This window comes from Ammospiza nelsoni, chromosome 9, assembly GCF_027579445.1.
Source record: "Ammospiza nelsoni isolate bAmmNel1 chromosome 9, bAmmNel1.pri, whole genome shotgun sequence".
NCBI classification, from domain to species: Eukaryota; Metazoa; Chordata; class Aves; order Passeriformes; family Passerellidae; genus Ammospiza; species Ammospiza nelsoni.
The window spans coordinates 15394365-15418040 of NC_080641.1; the positions used below are offsets into that span (position 1 = coordinate 15394365).

Below are 23676 nucleotides of genomic sequence, written 5' to 3' on the forward strand. Positions count from 1 at the left end.
TGCTGGAAATCCAGAGTGAACACAAGTCAGAGACTGGGAACTGTGGGTGAACCCATGTGGAAGCAGAGATCCACAGGCATGGAGGAGCCCACACTGGCACAGGTGGGCCTGATGGAGGGAAAGCCAGGGCAGGCCAATGATGCCACAGGCTCCTAGCAGGGACTGTGGACACATGGAAAAAGGAGCCCATGGTGGAACAGGTTTGTTGGCAAGACTTGTAACTCTGAGGGGACCCAAACTGGAGCAGGCTGCTCCTGAAGGACTGCACCCCATGGAAGGGACCCACACTGGAGCAGTTCATGAGGAACTGCAGTCTGTGGGAAGGACCCACAACCCCATGCTGAAGTAGGGGAGATGCTCCAGGCATGGGAGCAGAGATTCCCCTGCAGCCCGTGGCAAAGACCATGGGAAGCAGTGAATGAATTCCTTGTTTTGCTTTGCTTGTGTGTGTGGCTTCTGCTTCCCCTATTAAACTGTTTATATTTCAAGCCAGGAATTTTCTCACTTTTGCCCTTCTGATTCTCCCCCACTGATGGGGGAGCAAGGAAGTGGCTTTGTGGTGCTTCCAGCTGGGCATAAACCACAACAGATGCATTGATGTATAGGAAAAAAACCTTAGCTTTTACCTTCTGAATTTCTCAACACTGTTGGCTTGTTTAGCAATGACTACAAGCTCAAGGAAATTGGGAAGCTCTCTACAACCTGGGATCATTTATATGTAGGAACAGATATGCTTCTATTACAATATGAATAGTAGAGAAAATTATTTCAGTAATCAAAAGATAACTCACCAGCAACAAACCCAACATAAACTTACTTCAGATTACTTTGAACAGCATCATTTATACTTTAAGTGCAGTTTCTTCAATGAACTAAAAACCACTTTAAAAAACGTTCATCAAATAAGGCTGTAAAGTAGTTTGACTAACTTGTATTTTCCTCTACATAAATAAATACAAAGTTTTTGCTCTGCTTAAAAAAGGCATAAAAGACACTTTCAAGTTGCAGTAGCATTACTAGATTATAATGCAGCTGAGGTGAAGCAAAAATTCAAAAAAATAAAATTATTTTTTATAAAATTAGGTAGTAATAGACTTCAATTAAAACAAAAGGAATAATATTTTGAAGTTTGACAGCCTCTTTAGGAATGTTTTTTCTCTTTGGTGAAATATAGGGTACTTAGACAAACATGGCATTTTACTGTCCCACCACTCACTCACTAATAATATTAGCAATAAATTGTAGCTTTTTCTGATATGTTGCAATAGGAAGGAGTTCTCTTTAATTTCTTGATAATAACATTTTATACCCATTCTATCCTACCAGCTGAAAGCTCTGGAGTCTGTGTGCATTCTGGAATCCCATCCTGTTTCCAAGCAAATTCAACCTGACCTGTTTCAACCTGTCCTCCTCGAGTCTCAGCAGTTTCATTACAAATAATTTGAGATTGCAGTGATGGCTGTCTTTGCTCAAGTTCAAAATTCATAATAAGGGAATCAACCAGGGAGTCCAATTCATCCAGGTTCGTAAAAGGCACGTGCATTTTCTGGATAGGGTTGTTCGCAGAAGACAAGGCAAATAAACTGAAATAGTTGTTAAAATATCCAGCAATGACAGAAATATTTTCTGCAAAGCTCCTGAGAGGGCTGGTGTTTCTGTATAAACCTATAAGAAATAGAAACAAAAAGAATCAACTGCAGCATTTTGCAGGTACCAAAGAGCCCTCTCCCTTTGCAAGTCTCCTGTAGCCTGTAGGTTACAGGTGGTAACTCAGCCAATACCTTGGAACATGGAAGACACAATTTGACAGACTTCAGTCAGGCACTGCTCCAATTCCAAATACTTCACTGCAATCTTAGTGCTCTTCCTTATTTCTCGGTATAGAGACTCTTCTTCTGGCAGCTGAGATTCTGTTTCCTTCTGTATTAATAAAGAGCAATTTCAATAGAATCAAATACAACACAGTGTATTAACTACTAAACATGCCTATTATGGTTTCAGTCACATAGATCAAGCCAATGCTGAAACACAAAATCAAATCAGTGTCATGTCATATAAGACAGCACTGAAAAGAATGCACAACTGCACATGGTTGACAGGGTTAGGAAAAGAAGAAAAGAGCAAATGACATGAAAATCCAGGAATTGCTTAGCTCTGAGAGGCTAAATCATCTATACTGGCTTTTAATTCAAAATACCAGTAACTATGGAAATAAACTATGGCAGTAGTTATAAAATTACACCAGCAAAGTTGATCTTTCAACTTAAAAAAAACCACAACAGGTAGTTAGCCTGTTCAAGATCAGCACAAAAAGGAAGATACAAGTACCTCCAGAAATCCTTTATCTTAAGTAAAATTAAAATAAGTGAGTTTTGAGTGGAAATGCAGCAGCAAGGAAAGTTAGTTTTCCAGTCACAGGAATGCTGCTGTGACAGGAGGTGTTAGCATGCAATCAGAAATATACAGTATGCATGCATGTATATATATATATATATATATATATATATATATATATATACAGTCCTCTTCTTAGATAAATGCATCCTTAAAATTTAAATACCAGACTCAAAGCACACATTTTGGGAAAGATTTCTCTTACCTTTCTGCAGTAAGACATGTTATTCTCAAGGAATCTGGCTAATGCCACCACGTTATCCTTTATTCGATTTTGAATCTACAAAGAAACTTTTCATTATATTGTACACTTCATTCAAGTCAAGGTACATTAAAAGAAAAAGACCAAACACTGACATACTAAAGAGAGAAATACCCAAAGAAATAGAATTTTCTGCAACTTAACATGCAATTCTTCAAATAAAACATTACCTGGTAGAAAACATTAATTACATCTGCAGGGTTTTAAACCCCTTCCTAGGGGAAGATCAAATGAACATATTTAAATATTCACTACAGAAAGGTTGTCCTGTAACTTTGTATCTCTGTCATTCTAAGTGGCAGGGGTAGCTCTGGCATTTTCTTTCCATCCTTACAGTAGCTGCTCCAGAGACAGGCATGTACAGCAGATACTTCAGAATTAGCTGCAAGTGAACAGCATTATTTGGAAAGCAGAGTGCTCAGTTCCATTTGCTGGATACCCAAAGCATTTGGGAGTTAAGCAAAAGACATTGAAATAAAGTATATTGGATTTTTTCACTACTATCTGTAGGATTAAGAACGACAACAGTGTAAACCTGAGTAGGCAGAAAATTTTGCTGTCCTTGAGAGGAACAATTTATCACTCAGAAGATTTCACTCTTTCTCAAGTATTTTCTTGGAATTCAGCCAGGCTCTCTGTCAAAAGGGCTTACCCACTATGAAAGTGGTGTGCTCCAAGGGGTACCCAAACTTCCCTACTGGAATTTTCAAACAGCTGCAGAAATATTTTTACCTATGGTGCTTACTCTTTATACTTTATTCTCTACTTTGTGTAACTCCCTACAGCATCATCCTCATGACTTAAAATACAAGCACAAGAAACAAAACATGATCAAGTGCCTCCAAGATATAGTAGCAGTTTTTAATCTTCATTTCATCTCACCTCACTTTGTGGACATTGTTTCACAAGTTCTTTCTGTACTATTCTTGCTTTCTCCTGTACAGCATCAATGAGACACTCCAGTCCTGAGCCTACTCCATCATAAATGGCAAGTACAAATTCCTTTTAAAACAAAGGTTCCAAATGCAATGGTTAAAGAAACTAATGTGGTCTTGAATTAAAACAATTTTTCTACAGTAGACTAGAAATAAGTTTGTTTTGAGCAAATTATTCAGTGCAAGTCTATTCAGACACATCTTCCTTGGACCACAGGAGCTCAGGTCAGATTTTTGTATATTCAGTGTGGTACTTGGATACAGATTACTAAAATATAAGTAGTGAAACAGATAGACTTGTATCACCTCAATGTATCATCTCAGTGCAGGTACATTCCTAAAAGCACCATACTCTTATTTCTCTTCATAGGTTTAACTTAAACAGATTCCAAGGATGTGTTTTTTAAGGAAAAAAAATCAAGGGTATTAATACATGCATTTTCACCCTAAATTTGAAGTATTAGATAAACTCTAAATATACTTAATTTGGTTGATGAAGTTGCTATATGGGACAATTTGCTCCAGAGTTCAGTTACCAATAGTAAGTGTGACCTCAACACTAGAATTACTATTCATAATCAGTATTTCTAAGAAACATTTCTTCACCTGTAAACTAGAGGCAGGAATGTTGTTCTCTTCAGGAAATGAAATATCAGTTGTTGTGACTACTGCCAAGTGTCCTATGTACTTCATTGTTTGTTTCACTGTTTGGTTCACTTTGCTCCATGCTTCTGTTACCATCGAGGATATATCTGAATAACACCCCTGGGAAACAAAGGCACATTTTCACTGATGCCAGAAAGCACCTCTGGTCAAAGAATACACACCTTCTGTACAGCAAGAGTTCCTAGCACACAGTACTCAGGCATTTGCAGCTTTACACCTGCCTATTTCCAATGACTTATTTGGAACAGCTAAAAAATCATGCCTTGCAACCACAGAGAAACCATACCATTATACTACATAGTTTAAAAGGAATAGATTCATAAGGCGGTAGTGTGCACAAAAATAATATTCACTGGCCACTGGTTTATGAGGTTATAAACAGCAGCACTTCATAGCCTAAACTATCATTTGCTGTTATTGCATGTTTCATTTTACCATTTTATCAGTAAGAACCAAAGCTTTTGTCAGGGCCTGGGCACAGGAAATCTGCATTACTCTACACTAGCACATGGAACTACAAGCTTAGCCAGAAAAAAATGCAGCCTTGGCTATTTATCTTCCTTAGGTGCATTTTTTTGTAATTGCACACACTGGACATGTAAGTGCTTTTAGTAAGTCTATAATAAATACTACATTAATGCAGAGAAGTTTTCTATACACAGATGAATTCTTTAATATGCTTTACCTGCAACAGCAACTGTAAATAACCTCCCAAGTTCTTTATTTCCTGTTTCATTTCTTCATCAACTTTTCTAGATCCAGGACACTTTTGGACATTATTAAGCCAGAGTTTACTTATAACCACAATCTGGTCAAAAGCAGAGACAATTCTGATGCTGTAGGACTGAGCAGCACGATCAAAAGAGAAAACTACAAGAGAAAGAAATGAAAATTGAATTCCTGCAAATGAACAGAGGAACATTAATTCTTGTGACTGACAAACACATAAATGCTTGTGCATCTGAAAGACAAGTCATTAGAAATGTTTAAACCACTATGAAAATGAGACTTACAGTTTTCCTGACATTCTTCATCTTGCTGTTCATAGGCTTTGGAAATGGCAGATGCTCCAGAAAAAATTATTAACAAATTAGTAAGGAGACTATCTGCTATGCTTTTTCCTCCTTCATGATTCTGTTCCAGCAAATCTAAAGCTGAACTTAGAGATTCCTTGCAAATTCCAGGAAGAAACAATTCAGAAATGCTTGAGCACATGCTGGACTTGTTCAATGAACCTGTACAAGTTAAAAGCAAAAAATAAATGCATGAAACTCTTCATAGGAGTTTGCAGTCCATGTGTCTTTTTAATGACTTTTCTAAAGACATTGACTTACTCATGTGTAAAATGTTCTAACAGCTTATAAGTTCTGTTAGTACAAAGAGAAATTCCATAGTGAAATTCCTTAGCATGAATACATTTGTTTCAACAATCAAAGCTACAGAGAAATAAAAAAATAAAATCCAACCAACCTAAAATAACTGAATGCATTCAAATATTTGGAAGACTAAAGCATCTTATACTTCAGGAAAACAAAGGTTGTAAAACCTGGCCAAAAGCTTGGGGAAACCTTAGCAATTGAATTAATAACAACTCAAGCAAATGAAGTCTCTATATTACTGTTTCAGGATTCAGCCTCTTTCTCCAATTAACCCACACAGTTAAGCAAAGTAATGTTTTAGATAAATTTCTTAAATTAGGCCTATAAAGTGCTGGTCAGGAAGGTTTTGCCCTAAAAAAGGATTATGAAAAATACAGAGACCCCTACTGTGAACAGCTTGACATTACATATTTGAAGGTATCATAAACAGGATATTTTTTATTTTGCTTTCCAACCCATAATTTTCAAACAACCATCAGGAGCATCCACGATTTATGCATGTGGTAGGTTCAAATTCTGAGTATGAAATGAAATGTGTTCTGCTATTTAGAAAGTACCTGATACATAGGAAGTCTGTTTATTTTGAATAGATTGCAATTTTATCTCAGACAAACATCCAGAAATTCTCTTGTTCTTCATGAAGCTTCTACTTCTAGGAAAGGATGACAAAAGAACATGAAAAACCTTGAAAAGAAAAGCATTTCTCCTCATCAAGCATTTCCATGATGAGCTACAGATTGCACAAATGTGTGAGTCAGTTATAAATACTGTTATAAGGCTAAAACGTCAAATGCAAGGTCCCAGACCATATGCAATTTACTCCTTAAAAACACTGCTTTGACAGTATACAAGTGGGAAGGAAACATTAAAAACTACACATTTCACTCTGCACTGATGCTTTGGAAAGCTCTACATGCAACTTTTGCTCCTTTTATTTGTCCATGGAGGAAATCCAAGAGAATGAGTGAATACAAGAGAAGACTCACCAGATGAAAGTAAGACAGAGGAACAGAAGTATATTTATATATACACAATATATCTATACAAGATATATTTAGATAGCTACACAATTTTTTGCTTTGTTTTAAGCATAGCAGAGTAGCTACAAATTACTTTTACCTTCTTCTGGAAAGCGAGGAAATGGAGCTGTCTGAAAGGTCAGGTTCCCACTCATCAGCAGGATCATAAAACACATCAACAACAGCTTTATTTCTATCATTACTCTGAAAAAATAAAGGAAACACAGGAGTTAAACAGAAAAAGCGACAAAGTAGTCAACATATGGATAAATAGAACATAACATATGGATAAAAAGAACATAAATAGAACATAAATAGAACAAAGCAGTCCTTGCTTTACTGCTTCTTACTCTACTCAAAATGACCCAAATTAAGTAATTTGTTTTTATTGTATTCTTTTTGTTTAATAGACAAATGCATCTGCATGTTTTTAGTGAGAAGTAGTCATGTATCTTGCTGTTTAAAATATACAACCCAAAAAAATCACCAAGATTTTCCTCCTGTATGCATTATCAAAACCTTATCTTTGACAAAATATTACTGATTACTAGTGGTTCTTCTTCAATTGTTACTGACCTCATAGAGTTCTTTCATTGCTGCTAGTTTGCATTCAAATTTCTCTAGGCTCCAAAAAGTTGTTATTCCCAGTTTGATGTTACGAACCTGCACCTGAATAGAAGACATTGTTCCTGTTTTGTCATCTATTTTGTCATGCCTAAGAATTGGAGAAAGTTAAAAAAAAAAAGAAGACAAAAATCAAGACAAAAATTAATATTACAAAAATAAATAAGATACCGGTAGGTAGGATTATACAGAAACTAAAAACGTGACCCACACACAAAAATTTCTTCAGACATCATGCATCTCAGTTACTGTGCTTTAGGACCACTTTAATAAGTGAACCAAAGTAAGGTGGACATGGGCATCAAAAGATTCACCTCCAAAGCACACTAAATTCAAAGTCAATTGTCTATAGCATACCTTTAAAGTTTTGATCAAATTGGACATTCCCATTTCAAAATACCAAGGCTCAGCTACACACCTAACTAACAATAGTTTGGAAAAGAAATTTATCATGTTCAATTGCACAAGACTGTTAAAAGAAACACCAACAGCTCACTGCACATCCTGAATCCATCCCCAAATATATACATAAATATTACACAACTATTACATATACACATTATAATTAAGTAACTCAGATACTGACCTGCAGAAAACGGTGTTTTTCCCTAGTGCAGTGCTAATGGCATTAGCCTCTTTAATCATCACAGACAGCTTCAGAGACTTCCAGTTCAGTGGAACTAATAAAGAATATAGAACATACTGATTTTCTGAACCAAACAATGTGATGCAACAACTTTGGGGTTTAAAAACTAAAAGGCAGAAAAGAAACCACAATCCAAAAGCAAAAAAGTAATTTTCTTGGAACAATAGTTCCAAGAATTCTCAACACACTGGGAAAACATTACCCTTCCAGGCAAGATAACTCTTTTAAATGGTTGGGTAAAGGGTATTTCAGAAATAGAGGCATAAGACTAGACACTATATTATTATTATTATTATTAATCCAAGATAAGAAACTGAAGAAAATTAATTCTGTTACTCAGTTTCCCCAATGAATTAATGCCTGACCAGTGGAGACAGACAGGAAACAACTTTTAAGTAACTGGAATAAATACAGACTACAGGTATGTTCCCCTAACCACCCTGAGTGGGATTAAACAGAGCTTTTAAAGCAGTCCATACATACAGCTGATGAATAGAAAGGATTGCAGCAACCAGAAGGCTGTTCTTGGTCAGGATCACTGGAGAAGTATCAGTGGAACAGAAAAGGTTCCTGTATCAATACCCATCACCCATGCCCACTGAGAAAAGAGAAGCCAGCATTGCCTTTGTAGCACCATGCATTACATACCCATCACTGATTTATTCCCACTGCCATGGTTCTTCTGAAGGGCATGAATTTCCTCAGCAATCTTCTGCTTCTCAGCTTCCAGAGCTTCCACTATCTTTGCATGATGAATAGTGTGGTCTTCTAGAGCCTGGGGGAAAATGGGCAGTAGTAAAAAAAAAAAATCTCAACTCTTAATACTGTTTGTTGAAGCTAAATTTTCTGTTCCTGGCATTTTAAAGACTCACAAAATGAATTTTATACTGGACATCTGCTATGCTAATATAAAATAATTCATTTTCAAACTGACAGTTCTCTGGGTTTGCTTACACATTGCCATGCTCAAAAAAAACCCTGGAATTAAAGAGGAACAGCTTTTTTAAAAGGTTGTACTTGTTGCAGCAGTCAGATATATATAAACACCAGCCAAGACTCAGACATTACTTACATTAATGCCTGGAGTAATAACTTTTGGCAAAGGCAACAGTTGCTAAATTTTGGTGCAGGAACAAAACCATCCACATTATTTAAGAAATGAGGTCAGCATTAGCTAATCCCCAACATTAATACATTAGCATACTCAGGTTGCAAACAAAACATCAGTTCTTCTGCATAAAATCATTTCCTTTACAATAATTGATTTTCAAAAAAATAATTTTAAAAAGTGCCCCAACCAAACCAGAGTTTATTGCCTTAAAAGGTTTTTTTTTCAATCACCTGCTTGGTAGCTAAGGTCTCCATTTCTAAACGCTTCTTATTGAAGTGGAGTTCTAGCTCAAGGCTTTTCTTTGCCTTCTCCAGCTCCTGTATTTTGGTTGTGGCTTTTTGGTTATTCAGTTCTTGGATTTGCTTCTTACGAGATTCTTCTCTCTAATATCAAAAAGGAAAAGTAAAAGGAGGAATACTCCTACAGAATTTCTGACCCATCCTTCAGGCAGATATTCCATACATTTTAAATGTTCAGCCTCTGACCTACACAGCCCAAGGTCAGCAATGGTTTTATCCCAGTTCACAAGCATCACTTTAGGTCTTCTATAGACTATGTAAGATATGAGATACATCATTATTTTTTTACCACAATATACCAAATTTTATGTCAACTTATGCATGTTGCAACTGCACTGAAAAAAAACAATTACAAAGCAGCGTGCAAGCTTGGAAAGACAAAACTGTATTAATCAACCCAGTATAGTGAATTAAAAGCCTCATACAATAAAGGTAGATTCTGTAGGTATTTTTCTTTGCTTACAAGTTACAATTCCTGGAGTAACTCTGAAGAGGATAACAACTTTACAACTTCTTCTGTTACTAAGGCTGACTTTTTTTCAAGAATGAGGTTTTGCATTCTCTAACATGCTGCTAAAATATGCAAAAGAGAACCAAAGCCACACAAAGCAAGGCCAAGCAAGCACTGAAAAAACAGATACCACATGCTACAGTTTCTGGTTTACATGATTGATATATTTCATGTAATGATGCAATGACAACTTACCACCTCTGCTTCCAGGGATTTTATTTTGCTCTCATACGCTTCTTTTTGTGAGGTCAGTTCTTGCTGAACCATCTCTTTTGCTATCTGGACGCTTTGCATCATTTCTTCCTTGGCTTTGAGTCGTGCCTCTTCAATTTCTGATTCAAGCCTACAAGTGTCATACATTTAGATTGCTGCTGTTTGTCTCTTATAAGATGCATACAGATTATAATCTTTTTTTTCTCTCATAAGGGTTTAATTTTTTTTTAACAAAAAACTTACATACTTTACATGGTTTCAAATTCATGGACAAAATGTAGACACTTCCAAAGTAAATATGAAAGACATTCAAGACATTCCAGAATTTCAAATCCACTCAATTTCCACATTTATTTTATTACATCATTTTCACAAATTTAAAGACTGTGACGGAAATTCACTAAATCACATTCAGACACAAAATTAAATTTTAAATCAATGAGTCCTCTGGTTTAATAACACCCCATAATGAAGTAAGTACAAATAACATTTCACTGTCTCTCAAATTCTCCATCATAGAAGACCTAAGGCTATTACTTTGGGTTCTTCTCATTTTCCTAAGGCATTTACTTATCAGATTTTCCATCTCTTTAAAACATCAAAAGTCATTTTCAGACTCATCACATGCTTGGAGAGAAACATAATTAAAGAGATAAACAGTACTCTGAGGACCCCTGGAGCTCAGGGTTTCTCTAATAGTGGTCTAGATTGTTGGTATCTGGGTTAGCTTGTGGTGATTGAACCTTAGAGGTGTACATCATTCCAGGCAAGTCTGTGACTTCCATTACAAATGGAGTTGCTACTTCCCCCCTTGTGAAATAATCTTCAGTTACTTCTAAAACTAATTGCACAGTTGAATTAACAACTGAATTTATTTTCAGAACAAGAAGAATCAATACTTACTGTGTTCGCTGTGCAATCAGTAGCTCATTCTTTGCAAATTCAAAATCTTTTGGACCATCATGCAAAGACAAAGTCCCACAAGAAGGTGTTTTAACTTTCTGAACCTCTGCTGGATGATTAAACCTGAAATAATGGTCTCCCCCAAGAATCACTCGATCACCCTATTGGGAGAAAAAAAATTCTGCTGAAACTTTCAGATTTATAAGCAAATTTTCAGTTCTTAAAACATGCAGGTGAAGCTAGAAATCAAAGAGAAAAGACAAATATTTATGGTTACAAAGCATTCTCAGAAAACCTGCAGTCTGAAGCTGGGATATTAACAAAGCAAAGAAACCCACACATGCACAAATTACTATTACCAGATCAATTACTTACATGATGCAGAATTGTTGGGTCCAAAATGCATTTCCCATTTACATATGTCTTGGCTTCTCTAAGTGGAATAATACTTACTTTGCCAACAGTATTTTTAATAACACTGAAAACAAGAAACATTTGCAGTATTAGTAGCTCATGATAATTGCAAGTGATGCTTCTTAATAGACTAAAATTCAAGCTTTAGATGCTATTGTTTTCCTAGGTGTGTATTGTCTTCATACTACTTAGGTACAACACAACTACTGAATGACAACCTATATTTTGGTAGAGAACCTATATTTATATCTAGGAATCCACTGCTAGAAACTTACTGCAATACCCTGCCATCTGAGAATTTCTTTGATAATGTGACTTGCATGTTTTTAGTAACTGATTAGTTACATTTCTTACAGCATTTTTTGGGGGACCAGTTGCAGGGAATGCACTTTGAGCAATATTTCTCCAGAACAGCCAAGCTGCTGTTTTTTATTAAATTAAAACTGTCAAGGCATTTCACTTTTCCACTGAACTTAATGTAACATTTATCTATCACACAGCATCATTTGATCAGGTCTGATTCTATAGAAATGCTGCAGAAGAAACCTTTGCTACATGAATGCAATAAACAAAGAAACTAAACTACATCAGTTCACAGATTTCTAGAGGGAACAGAGGGTAGCTGCCTTAATCCTTGAGCAGTACAAAACATATCCCTACATAGTACTGTCTTGGCTAGAAGACTATATTTTGTTACTGCCAGAAGGAAGAGTGACTCCAAAAGAAAGGGAAGGGTAAGAAGAAATTTAAAATATAAAAACAACACTACAAACCAATGGTCATCAGCAATCAGCACTCCAGAAAGCTGGATGTCATGTTTTGAATTTGGTGTACACCTTCCAACTGTAGTTTCTCCTTCTTTGATCATATATAACAGCACCTCAGAAAGCTGAGGATCTTCATTGAGATTGACAAGGTTTGGTAAATAATTGTCCATTTTGAATGCAATTCCAGCTTTCTAGATAAAAAAGAGCTCTGCATTAAAAAACAATTTACTTTATGCATTCATAAAGCAACGAATATCTACATTAAATTTTTCAAACAAGTCACAGCAATCTGTTGCAAGGTGAGTATTAGGGAAACCAAATCTTACGCTGTTCTCATTCTTCCGCAAGGTTGCTGAGGTTATATTTTCTGCTTTATGTCCTATAGAAAAAAAAGTACCTGTAATTCTTTTATGTCTTCCAATTTCCTTTTTTCTGCTTGTTCAAGTTTTTCTTTCCAGGCCCTTAATATATGGAAAAAATAACATATTAAGAGAAAATTACAGCATACAAATTTTACCATTTTCATTTTAAATTAAGACATTAATGAGTGCCTGACCTTTGCATTTCTGCCATGTTTCTCTCCTGTTGGTGTAATTCTACCCTCAGAGATGTTATTTCCTGCAAATAACGCCGGTATTTTTCACGATCAGTGTTCAGAGCATTTTTCTGAGCTGCCCTCAGTTTTTCAATTTCAGCTTTTAATTCTACATGAGACAAACCAGACATACAGTACATGTAAAAAATAAAGGCAAAATACACTTCAGTACAACAGTACAAAATAAATCCTGTTATTTATTTTAAAAGAAAACATCTTTCTCTATTTCTGGTTCTCAAGTGTAGCCTAAGATCTCACTTGCATTTTGGAAAATAAAAAAGCTCACAAAGAACAATAATATTAAAAGGAAGACATCCAAAGCTGTATTAGTCTAGTTGACAAGAGATCAGTCAACACAACAGAATATTAGCAGTAACAACTCTTATAAGAAATAAGCTAAACACACATGCAAATGACAACCCTGAAAGACTGCTGAAAGGTCAGGCTCACCTCTGATTAGTTTGACATTGACATCTTCATTTACTTTAGCAATGTTGATAATTGAACAAGCCTGTTTGGCATAGCGAAGGGTGCTGAGCGTCTCCTCCGTGCTGCTGGCAGCTGGGCTCACTGTGGCTATCATGGTTGTTTGGGAATTGCCACCAAGACTCTCCTTTAGCAGCCTTCATTGGACAGGACAATACCAGTCAATCCCTGGCCCTCACACTGACAGAAAATTCAAAACTTCCCAATCGGAACAGATTAAATACAAAATACCCAGGGTTTTGCTACTTATTTGGAGGGACTGTTAGCTGCTTAAAACACAAACCAAGCTTCTGTTTGGTCTTTATCTGATGCAACAGGCAAATTCTGCCCTCCACAGGTCATAAGAGAAAGAGGGAGAGAAAGGATGGGAAGAGATGCATCATGAATAGATGAGAAAACCACAACCTGAGAGAGCCTTAATCGCTATAGAATGTACGTACCAGGTAAGGACAGATTCCCGGTAAGGAATGAAAGTTTTCTTTCCATTTTCAGACTGTTTGGACAGGGCAGAAATAACCCTTCCAAGGGTCAATAGTGATTTATTGATACTCACACCTTCCTACACAAAGCAAAAATACAAATATTTATGATACAGTTGCAGTTTCATGTGTGATGTTAACAACTATATTGTTGATTAATTATGTTTGTTCAACATATGCTACAGCTGTACCACGTTAAATGTCCCCAGTTATTAAAAAACAATAAGATGGAAGAGCATCTTCATTTTGAAAGAACAAAGACCCTGCCCTTAAAAACAAGTAGTGTTAAGAGTCATCAAACTTACAAAGGCAGCTTGAAATAAAGTCTCTTACTAGAAAAATCTAAGAAGGGGCAAGCATCAACTCCATGTGATATTGGTTTCATGATTTCCAAAGTCATATAAATAGTTCCCCCTCCCTCCTTCTGCAGGATCATTAGACCTACATAACATGAGGAGAGGTGTTCTAAGCAAGATCTGCCACATTGCACAGTTCAAGAGCTTCTTCAGGCCACCCACTCTCACTGGCAAAATGTGATGTAATACTGGCAAGCATAAGGGCTATATGCATCCTTTTATAGCTACAGTTCCTGCTCAGAAGTCCTGCTGAGCATGCTTTGGAGTTTAAGCATGTTCTTCCAAATCAAGCCTTTTCCACAGATTTTCACTCTTGATTTACCTTCAGCCTTTCTCCAGTGGTCTGAGCCTTTGTACAGCATTCACTGCCAGCTAGATCAATGAGATTTATGTAACTGGTGAGCCTGCGATCACACTGTTCTTCATTCACAAATTCTACCTGGAAAGAAAGGGAGAAGCTGGCATTCAAACCAAAATAAAAACCCTGAGGAGGAGCAGAAATCAGACAAGCTGTTCAAATTAAATACATAAAAATTCATGCTGCCATTTAATTTTTGACAGGATACTCTTGTGTATATCCCTTGAAGGAGATTAAGCTCAGATTTATAACCATAGTATCAGTTAGCTGGGGCTGAATAACTGCACAAGCATAAACTGCAAACCCAACAGATTACCAAACCAGGGGTTTGGCTCTGAAGTGTGCATGATAATTGCAGTCAATCCAATTGCAGTTATCCAATAAACATGCAAATCAGTAAGCTGTTACTGACTTAGACCAATGAAGATGAGTTAACGAGTCAGTGGAAAAACTCAGGAACAGCTGAGATAGAGAAAAATCAATAATAGTGGTGAGACTGGCAAGGGCATGAAGAAAGGAGAAAATTCAGGAAACTGGGACAAAATATTAAACCAATCAAGACCAGAATGCCCCAGCCAACAAGTCATTTGTCGATGGAGAAAACTGACAGTCTGTAAACTCCTGAGGAGCTCTACCTATTCCATTTCTGTCTTCAGGCTCATGTCACTAAGTCAGGTTTTGTCTTTTAAGCATGTGTAAATCAGATGAGCAGTTGTAGTCCCTATATCCTGGAGACACTTGGGGAAGAAGCATCCTGAAGCAAGAAAACATTTATTTAGTGAAGTGTGTTGAAACTGAGCAGAAATTGCATCTCCTACCAGTGCCCCAGTTTGTTGCCTGCAGGAACTCAGCACAGCCACATACCTCACACAGACCAACCTTCTTAGAAGCTAAGATGTGTTGGCAGCAGTGTGAAATTCAATCTAGCCTCAATTAGGATTCCTGTTACATCTCAAAACTCACACTGAGAAGCTTGGAACTACTCCTAGATCTGTCAGCCTAGACATATTTATACTGCTGCTATAAATATACTTAGCACAAAAGCATCAGAATCTACTCAAAGCATGTAAAATAAAACAAGTTCTGTGCTGTAGAAAGCCACGTTAAAATGTCCTGTGCTTTAACTCAAAGATCTTCAAGTATATTCTCACAATTTTGTAGGCTGTACACACAAAAGAACTTTCTACTACCAGATTTGAACAGATACACAAAACCCCCAGAATACCTTGGTTTGTGTCATGACAAGGGTGAAGACAGAATGAGATCTAGAGCTCTTGTCATTCATTACTGTAGCAGCTGTTGCTCTCTGCTTATTACCTAGTTCAAGCCAACTCTGTAAAAGAGAAAAATCAGGACATGAAACCAAACCCTACTTTGGATGGTTAACTGAAGATTAAAATTTTGCAAATACATTTATTAAGACAAATTATGACTATAAGAGAAGACTTAAAAGCTAAATTTTAGAAATAACAATGTGAACAGTGATACTTGACTGTACAAATCTATTCAGCTCCATTATACAGGACTAGTTTACATCACTTTTTCACAAAATCAGCTGAAATATCATAGACTACTGGACAGTCTGTTAAACATTTTCTTTCCATCCATGGAATTTATTTTTCAGCAGTAAGCAGAAAAGGAGAAGGCAAAAATATTTGTATTCCATTTTAGTAACCAAAAAACTCTTACCTGAATATCAGAGTAAGAACGGACAACGTTCCTAGAGCGGGGGGAAAAATTTAAAAGTTTGGGTTCAGTTTTCTTTCTATAGGTTTCCCTGCCTGAGTTCTGAACCATTTTCCCAGTTACAAACAAAATACAAATACATAATGAAAGCTGCAGTTGTCTTGGGACTTCTACACTTTTAGATTTCACTAAGGCAATTAAGAAAATATATCAAGCTATTCATGGGTATGCATTTCTCTAATACTACATAACACTAGGATCTTGCTTAATTTACTGGTGAGTACACAAGCTTTCATAGAGCCCTCAAGATATCCTTTTTCAGGATTACACCATACATCTGTTAAAATAAGTACAGATAACAAACAGTTAACAAATAAGTTCAGACTTACACTGTCAGGCCTTCCACATATGGTCCTAACACTGGATGTTCTCTTACACGAAGCTGATGAGAATAATTTCAAAATAAAAATTATTAGGAGTGCATTAGTTCGATCTAGTACTCAGGAATATCTTAATAAAAGATTCTACAACATAAATCTATTATGATTCTAAGTAGCTAACCCCAAAATCACCAACAAAACTCAGAGTGAAAGCACTTCTGCTTTAGACAAGACAGTAGTCTTCATTTCTTTATAAGAAGTCCATCTAAGCTTAGGCTAAAGGACTTACTTCAACAGCAAGGTGGATGTTGCATATCAACTTTTGCATACCATCTGTTTCATCTATTATAAACTAATATTTAATTTACACACAAGTGGCCAGGATAGTGCTCAATGTCAAAGCACAGAAAGTACTTTTTTTTGATAAATCAGACATAATAATTCCTTCCTTACATACACTACTTAAGACAAATTTCTTTAATTTACAGTTCTACATATTTTAATACACAACCACTAAACACTAGCTAAACTGGTTTAACTAGTGATACTTAACTAGTTAATCAGTCCAGTCTTGTTTCTTTCCCCCTCCTTCAGCTCCTTAAGAGACAACCAGGTTAAAAAAAAACCTCCATCTAAATTACAAGATTATAACTCAAGTTATATTGTACAGAAGATTGTTATTATAAGCTGGAGATTTAGATATATCCTAGGAGGCTTTTTATAAAGGCTTATAAGATCATCTTCATTTTGTATATAAGGGGAGATTTTAACTTTTTTGATGGATTCTACTGAATCATTTTGTTTGTATTTCAGCATTGCTCAGCATTTGTCCAGTGACAAGCTTTTTGCTTTAAGTCATCTGGTGATATTTTGATATTTTTATTTGTTTTTTTACTTGAATCCCATAGTTCACAACTAATGTACGTAGATTAAAGACAATGATCACTTGTCATTAGTGCATTTTTGTTTCAGAATAATTGTCACTCCTTAAAGGTTATGCAGATAACTTGATTCTGTGAGCAACTTACTTGTTGTTTCTTCTGTCCATTTTCAGCTTTAAAGACAAGCAAATCATGAATTTTCTCATTGTATACTTCAAAGAAGCTCATTTCAAGATGATACAAAACCTAATAAAATTAAAGATAGTCAGTCATTACAGACACAAACAACCACTCAAAAAATGAAAGTGAGGGTAGTTATTTTTGTTTCAGCTAGAATACTGAGCTGGAATACTAGAAGTGGAATACTATTACAGTGCATTTTGCTTTGATACATGATGTTTAACAATAAATTCATATTTTTGAGCTCTATTTTACAGCCTTCACTGAAAGTATGGAGCCCACTGGGATTTTGTTTTTGCCTTTCCTTACATATATCTTAAAATGTAAGACATGCAATACAGAGGAAAGAATCCTTGTCTAGTGACAACAAAAATATCATGCCCATATTTCTTCCTCACATTACTGCCATTAAGGAAGCAAAACAATGTTGATTTTAACTGTTTAGGGAACACCATGAATCAGAGCTATCAACACAAATAAGATTTGAATCAGCAGAAGAATATGAACACTAATAAAGGGATCAGCACTAAATATCACTTTCCCCACAGTCCAATGGCACAAGCATATCACCTGTTCCTTGTCCATTTGTGCTATTTGATTGAAAAGATCTTCACAAAGTCTTGGAATTATTCCTCGGTCTTCATCAAATCCCATCATCCTGCAGTCACAAAAATCCTGCTGGTTTAGTTTTGTGACTCTCCATAGACAGTTTTAACATTAACTGTACAGCTCTACAGTTGCCATGCCACTCACATCTAAGTTATACAACAACAAGCAACAGAAATTAACCTGATCTAAATTGGTGCTTGTCTAAGTCTGGAGTGGGACAAGGTGATATCCAGAGGTATTTTCTATTTCATCCATTGAGAAATAGTTTGAAAACCCAAGTAAAACTAAGACTCTACAGCAGCTGAAGAGTCTAAACCTACAGATGTCCAGTATCTCACCATGCCTCCATTTCATATTCTCTGCACACTTCCAGTGCAACTTAAGCCTGTCTCCAGCTCTGGTGCAGTTTGCTGCTGTTGAGTTTTGCCACAGCAGCACACCAGTGCACTGCACTAATCCCCTGCAGTCTGGAGACACACAGTGCTGCACAGCACAAATCTGTTGGGTAAACTCGACCAGAGGACCCCAATACTAATTTCAGTCTTGTTCAAAACACAAAGGTAAGTTATTGTTTAAGTAAAAGAAAAAAATCCAAATACAACACAACAAACCTACAAACAGGATAACAGCTGCAACCCTGAGTTTATCTTTCTTTTAGACCAAGGTAAAAACAGCAGTATAAGTAAAAACTGAGTTCATCGACTTAAAATCAAAGTTCACCCACTTGAGAGGGAACTTACTTCTGTCTAAGTTCTATATTTATTGTAAATTGAACAAAAACATTTCTGGTCCTCAACTACCTTTATAAAAAATCGATAGCACCTGATAGGAATTATAAAACTCAAACTAATTTTAATAGATGCATGTTTGGAAACCAAACAGCTCACTAGGCATTCTATTTCAAAAATATAAATAAGGTATACACAATTGGCTATAAACCCTAAAAATGTTACTTATCTGGGATTATTTTGTGCAAAGATTTGATTTCAAATAAGCAGCGCCACAAACATCTGGATTTATTTAAAGTTCTGAAGCATAAGGACCCTAATTATAATGATCTCTTAAATGTCTTTTCCAAAAAACTTGCTATACTTTACTATGCCACTTCATGCACAAAATAACAAACACTGGTGAAAAACACCACTGGGAGAGTCTGACAAGCTCTCTGCATTAATAAAGGGGTTTTTTCCCTAAAATCTCAGAAAAGTTTTTATTTTCTCCATTAAAAATAGAAAGAAGTCAGGGTCACATACACAAAAATATTCTAAAGTTAACTTTTGTTTAATTGCTATAAATACTGATATAATTATTTTTAAAATACACAATAACATTTTGACACAATTCATTCACTCTGAATTCTATTCCATTCCATCTCTTTCATGACTTAACACTGCATAACAATTGGCAGAATTTTAACAATTATTATTAGCAACTTACGTGTATGATTTTCCAGAGCCAGTCTGCCCATAAGCAAAAAGACAAGCATTGTATCCCTCAAAAGCTCTTTCAAGGAGTGGCAGTGCCAGAGTTTCATAAATCATAGCTTGGCTTGCAAAATTAGGATGACTCTTATCAAAAGACCAGAAGGAGAAGTCATAACTGAAACTGTAAACTTGGTTTGTGGATGGATTTTGTACAATTGTCTCTGAACCACTCATGGAGACCACAGGGAATGAGTCTTCAGTTTTCTCTCTGAATGGAAAAAGTGGGAAAATAAAAAAAAATATATAAGCTGTATGCTTTAAGTTAGTGATTTCACTGTCTAATGGAAAATTTAAAAATCAATGATCATTGCTAAAAACATCCATCAAATAAACATACAGAGTATTAAGGTTCAAAACACTTTTGTTAATGAATATGTAAAAAACAGACCCAAACACCAATAAAATCAATTCAGTTTCTCAATAAAATCTTAGTGTTACATGAAGTATCAGGTAATTACCAGGTATGTATTATATCCTTCTTGGATCAATGATGAAATAACTCAACAAGAACAAAGTAGAACTCAACACACAGCACCAGAAATAAGCCCAGCACACAAACCTGTTACTGAAGGGCCGCACCCGCACAGCTACAATCACTTTGCTGTTTTTCACCTTGAAAACATCTGCCCCGGCACTGCTGCTCTCAGCTAAACCTTCTGGGTTCCCTTTTGTTTCTGAACTGGTGCTCACAGGAAGAGAGCTGGAGACATTGGGGAATTTCTTGGCTAAAACTTGCAGATGAGGTTTTTGTTCATTTGAGGCCGGCTTGAGAGATGGTTGGTCTTGAGAAGTGCTGCTCTTTGGTGTAAGTGCAAATCTTTCTGTTAAAACCTTTGCTGGTGTCCTTGGTCTTTCCAAGCTGATGTGTTTTATCAAGTGCTGTACCTTTTGCTTTCCAGCCAGCTTATTTATATTGCCTTTTTCATTCAGCTGCTCTCCTGACAGACTATTAGCATATTTTGAGGTAATGAACCGTTCTGATTTAGGAGCTTCATCTTGAAACTTTATGTCAGCAGTGCTTGTCTTATCTTTTAAACACGTGTTGATAGCATTTTCACAGACACCACCAACTAAACCAAAGGCATCCTTGCTGTTCAGGTTGTGCTGCAACTTGGTACTTGACTGACCCTCAGTTAACTTTAGGTTTGGTTTAACACCATCTGTACCCTTAATATTTTGTGGAAGTGCAATCTTGTCATTTCCTTGTGCATCAAAGTCATCATTTCCTTTTCTAGGCACAATATTCTGATTAATTTTACTCCTCTCTGTGGAGCCAGTCCTCACACGCCTGCGCAGAGTCAGTCTTTTCTCTGTTTGGAGCTCCTCTGTACTCTGTGCTGTGTCACTACCAGACACTGATTTTTTGCTTGCTCCAGTTCTCCTCTGGAGTGTTAATCTGCCCTCCAGTTTAAAAGAAGTTGACACATCAGTCACTTTTGCACAAGCTGAAATCACATAGGTCCTATTTACTTCCTCAGTCTTCCTCTGAGGACATGAAGGCAGCCCATCCTTTTCTCCCAGTGCCTGTGACCTCAGCTGCTGCCCAGATGCTTTACTGCTGGCCAGGGTACTGTGTGAGGAAGGTTTCTGCAAGGTGGCTGTGCATCTTGGCCCAGCAGGGCTCCTGGCAGGAACTGTGTAAATAGGCATCTTCTCTTCCAGCTAATTAAAACCCAAATGTTGAAAAGTACAGCACTTTCCTAAAGGATTATTTCTAGTTGTTGCTTCATGAGGAATCTAGGGAGACAAAGCAAATAAATTTTTATGATGTTGATGTGCAGTGTAAGTGATGGTTTGCTGCATGGGGAGCTCCTTAGACACACTGCAGTACATGTTCCCAAACATTAAGAACAACTAGTATCCTGTTTTACCTCTGGTATTTAAAAAAAATAATTCTTTTATATCTGAATGACTGCTTCCAACAAAAGGCTATTTGACTTGATTTATTAACTTCTATGATTTGTTTCAGTAAGCAAACCAAGCATCAGAAAGAGCACCAGTTGGTAAAAAGAACAATCTAACTATTTAGCAAAAAGATGACCATGGATATTTCTTCCAAATGATCTACCATGATTTCCAAACTGAGGACATGCCAGATCATGTCTCCATTCACTCACATCTATTTACACTCTTTGTATTTCATAGCTAACAGACTCCAGCAGAACAACAAAATTAACATTGAATAGGAAGTCTGTAAACATGGAAGGAAGATTTTTACCAGGATTTTGATATGCAATATATAACCCAGTATCGGAACAGGAAATAAAGATGACTATTAGTAGTAACTTTGGACGTTATTTTAGTTCACTCTGGTACAAATAGCAAAACAAAAGATACCTGGCCTAGGGGATAAAAGAAAACTGTAAAGTATACTCCCCGTCCTTTCTACATGTAAATCTTTTCAAAGCTCTATATATATAATCTGTATAGGAAAGCATGTTCTCCCTGTTGCATCTGCATCATAGTTATTGGGTTGCATCAGGTTTGATATTAATACACACTGCAGACTTGTCAACTGCATTTAATGCATAGTTACAAGCCAACAAGAAGTCACCTACCTTTGATCCATTAAAAGCTGCAGTGTCATTAACAACAGCAGTAGATGGTCAGGAAAAAAAAAAAGGCAAGCGAGATGAGAGCAAGTGATGTAGAAGAAATCATTTAGCCACTGCTCCAACAGAAGTTTCCTTTAATGTTACACTTTAAGTAGTAGCTTTCAGAGTACTGTCAGAATTTATGCAATTACATCCACTTACACATGTCATGACTGTACAGTTTTCATAGCTCACAACTTTTGAGGACAATGTCAACGTTTCAGAGCAGTGTATTTATTGCTCAGTCCAGTTTCAGACAGGAAAGTATGTTACGTGACTAGTAAAATACAAGCTTTGTGGTTCCCTCTAGCAGTCAGTAAATAGAGAAACACGGATGTAAGCTATGAATGGTGTGTTTTCTGGAAAGACCATCCTTTAACATAAATCTTGTAAGTTCTCCCCTCCTCTCGCCACAGCTGTGCCTTATGAATAATAACAAAGTCTTTCTGGAGAAAAGTGAAACTCCCCATTAAAGCCTACTTCGTTCTACAATAATGAATGAGGTTCAGTTCTTGAGAACTGAACTCAGAATGAGAAATATGCTCATTCCCCTCTTTTAAAGAATTACAACCACTAACTAGATAGGAAACGCAAGCGCTCAAAGCTGGAGCAACCGGCAGCTCTGTTACCCCTCAGCAAAGCTCCCCTCCGTCCCTCCCTCCCTGGCCGAGCCCCGGCAGACGCCGCACGGCCACGGGCCCGCCCTCAGGGAGAGGGCGCGGAGGTGGCGGCAGCTGCACCTCCGGACGCGTCGCCGCCCCCCACGACCCACAGCCCCGCGGCTGCCCAGAGCACGGCCCGCGGAGGGGAAGCCCCGCCGGGACGCGGAAGGGTGGGTGGGTGGGTGGGTGGGTCGGTCCGTCCCTCACCTGAGCGCGCCCCTCCTCAACCGCCGCCCCGCAGCGCCCAACTCCGCTCGGGCCGCGGCGCCGCCCCCGCCCCGTTTGAACGTGCCGGGCGCGCTTGATTGGCTGCGCCAGGCTCCGCCCAGGCCCGGCCCCCGGCAGCGGCTGCGCCGCCAGAGGGCGCCCCGGCGGGCCGGGTGTGAGGGCCGGGGCGCGGAGCGGTGACCGAGCACAGCCCCGGCGGGCCGGGTGTGAGGGCCGGGGCGCGGAGCGGTGGCCGAGCACAGCCCCGGCGGGCCGGGTGTGAGGGCCGGGGCGCGGAGCGGTGACCGAGCACAGCCCCGGCGGGCCGGGTGTGAGGGCCGGGGCGCGGAGCGGTGACCGAACACAGTCCCGGTGCCCCGGGAGCGCTGCGGGCCCGCCCGCATTCCAGCCAGGGCCCCCCGATCCGAACGGGCACAGTGGGTACCGAGCCTGCACCGCACTGCCGTGTATAGCCAAAGCACCAGTGAAAAGGGGAGAAAAATTGGTGCGAAAGGAATTAAAAGAACACACGATGGCTGTGACGCTTCCGTAACTTTGGCACTCCAGCACCAGGGG

At 37.8% G+C, this 23676-nt stretch overlaps 1 protein-coding gene across 2 annotated transcripts; it reads right to left on the reverse strand.

Moving 5' to 3' along the window:
- Positions 1-210: 210 nt before the first annotated feature.
- On the reverse strand, positions 211-23136 carry KIF14 (kinesin family member 14). Of its 2 annotated transcripts, none has more exons than XM_059478227.1 (30): positions 23101-23136; positions 20197-21374; positions 19591-19845; positions 18115-18202; positions 17512-17610; positions 16493-16545; positions 16107-16137; positions 15643-15750; positions 14382-14498; positions 13665-13783; positions 13189-13361; positions 12700-12847; positions 12541-12604; positions 12150-12334; positions 11338-11440; positions 10963-11123; positions 10042-10189; positions 9267-9419; positions 8574-8700; positions 7866-7959; positions 7232-7370; positions 6756-6859; positions 6194-6288; positions 5271-5492; positions 4943-5127; positions 4198-4356; positions 3539-3658; positions 2600-2674; positions 1782-1920; positions 211-1655 (listed from the first exon to the last, which is right to left on the reverse strand). In XM_059478227.1, the coding sequence occupies exons 2-30, from the start codon at positions 21285-21287 to the stop codon at positions 1483-1485; spliced, it is 4728 nt and encodes a 1575-aa protein (XP_059334210.1). In that variant the 5' UTR covers positions 21288-21374; positions 23101-23136; the 3' UTR covers positions 211-1482. The 2 variants fall into 2 exon arrangements, with proteins under 2 accessions (XP_059334210.1, XP_059334209.1); XM_059478226.1 differs by having other exon boundaries at positions 211-1665.
- Between the last annotated feature and the right edge of the window lie 540 nt (positions 23137-23676).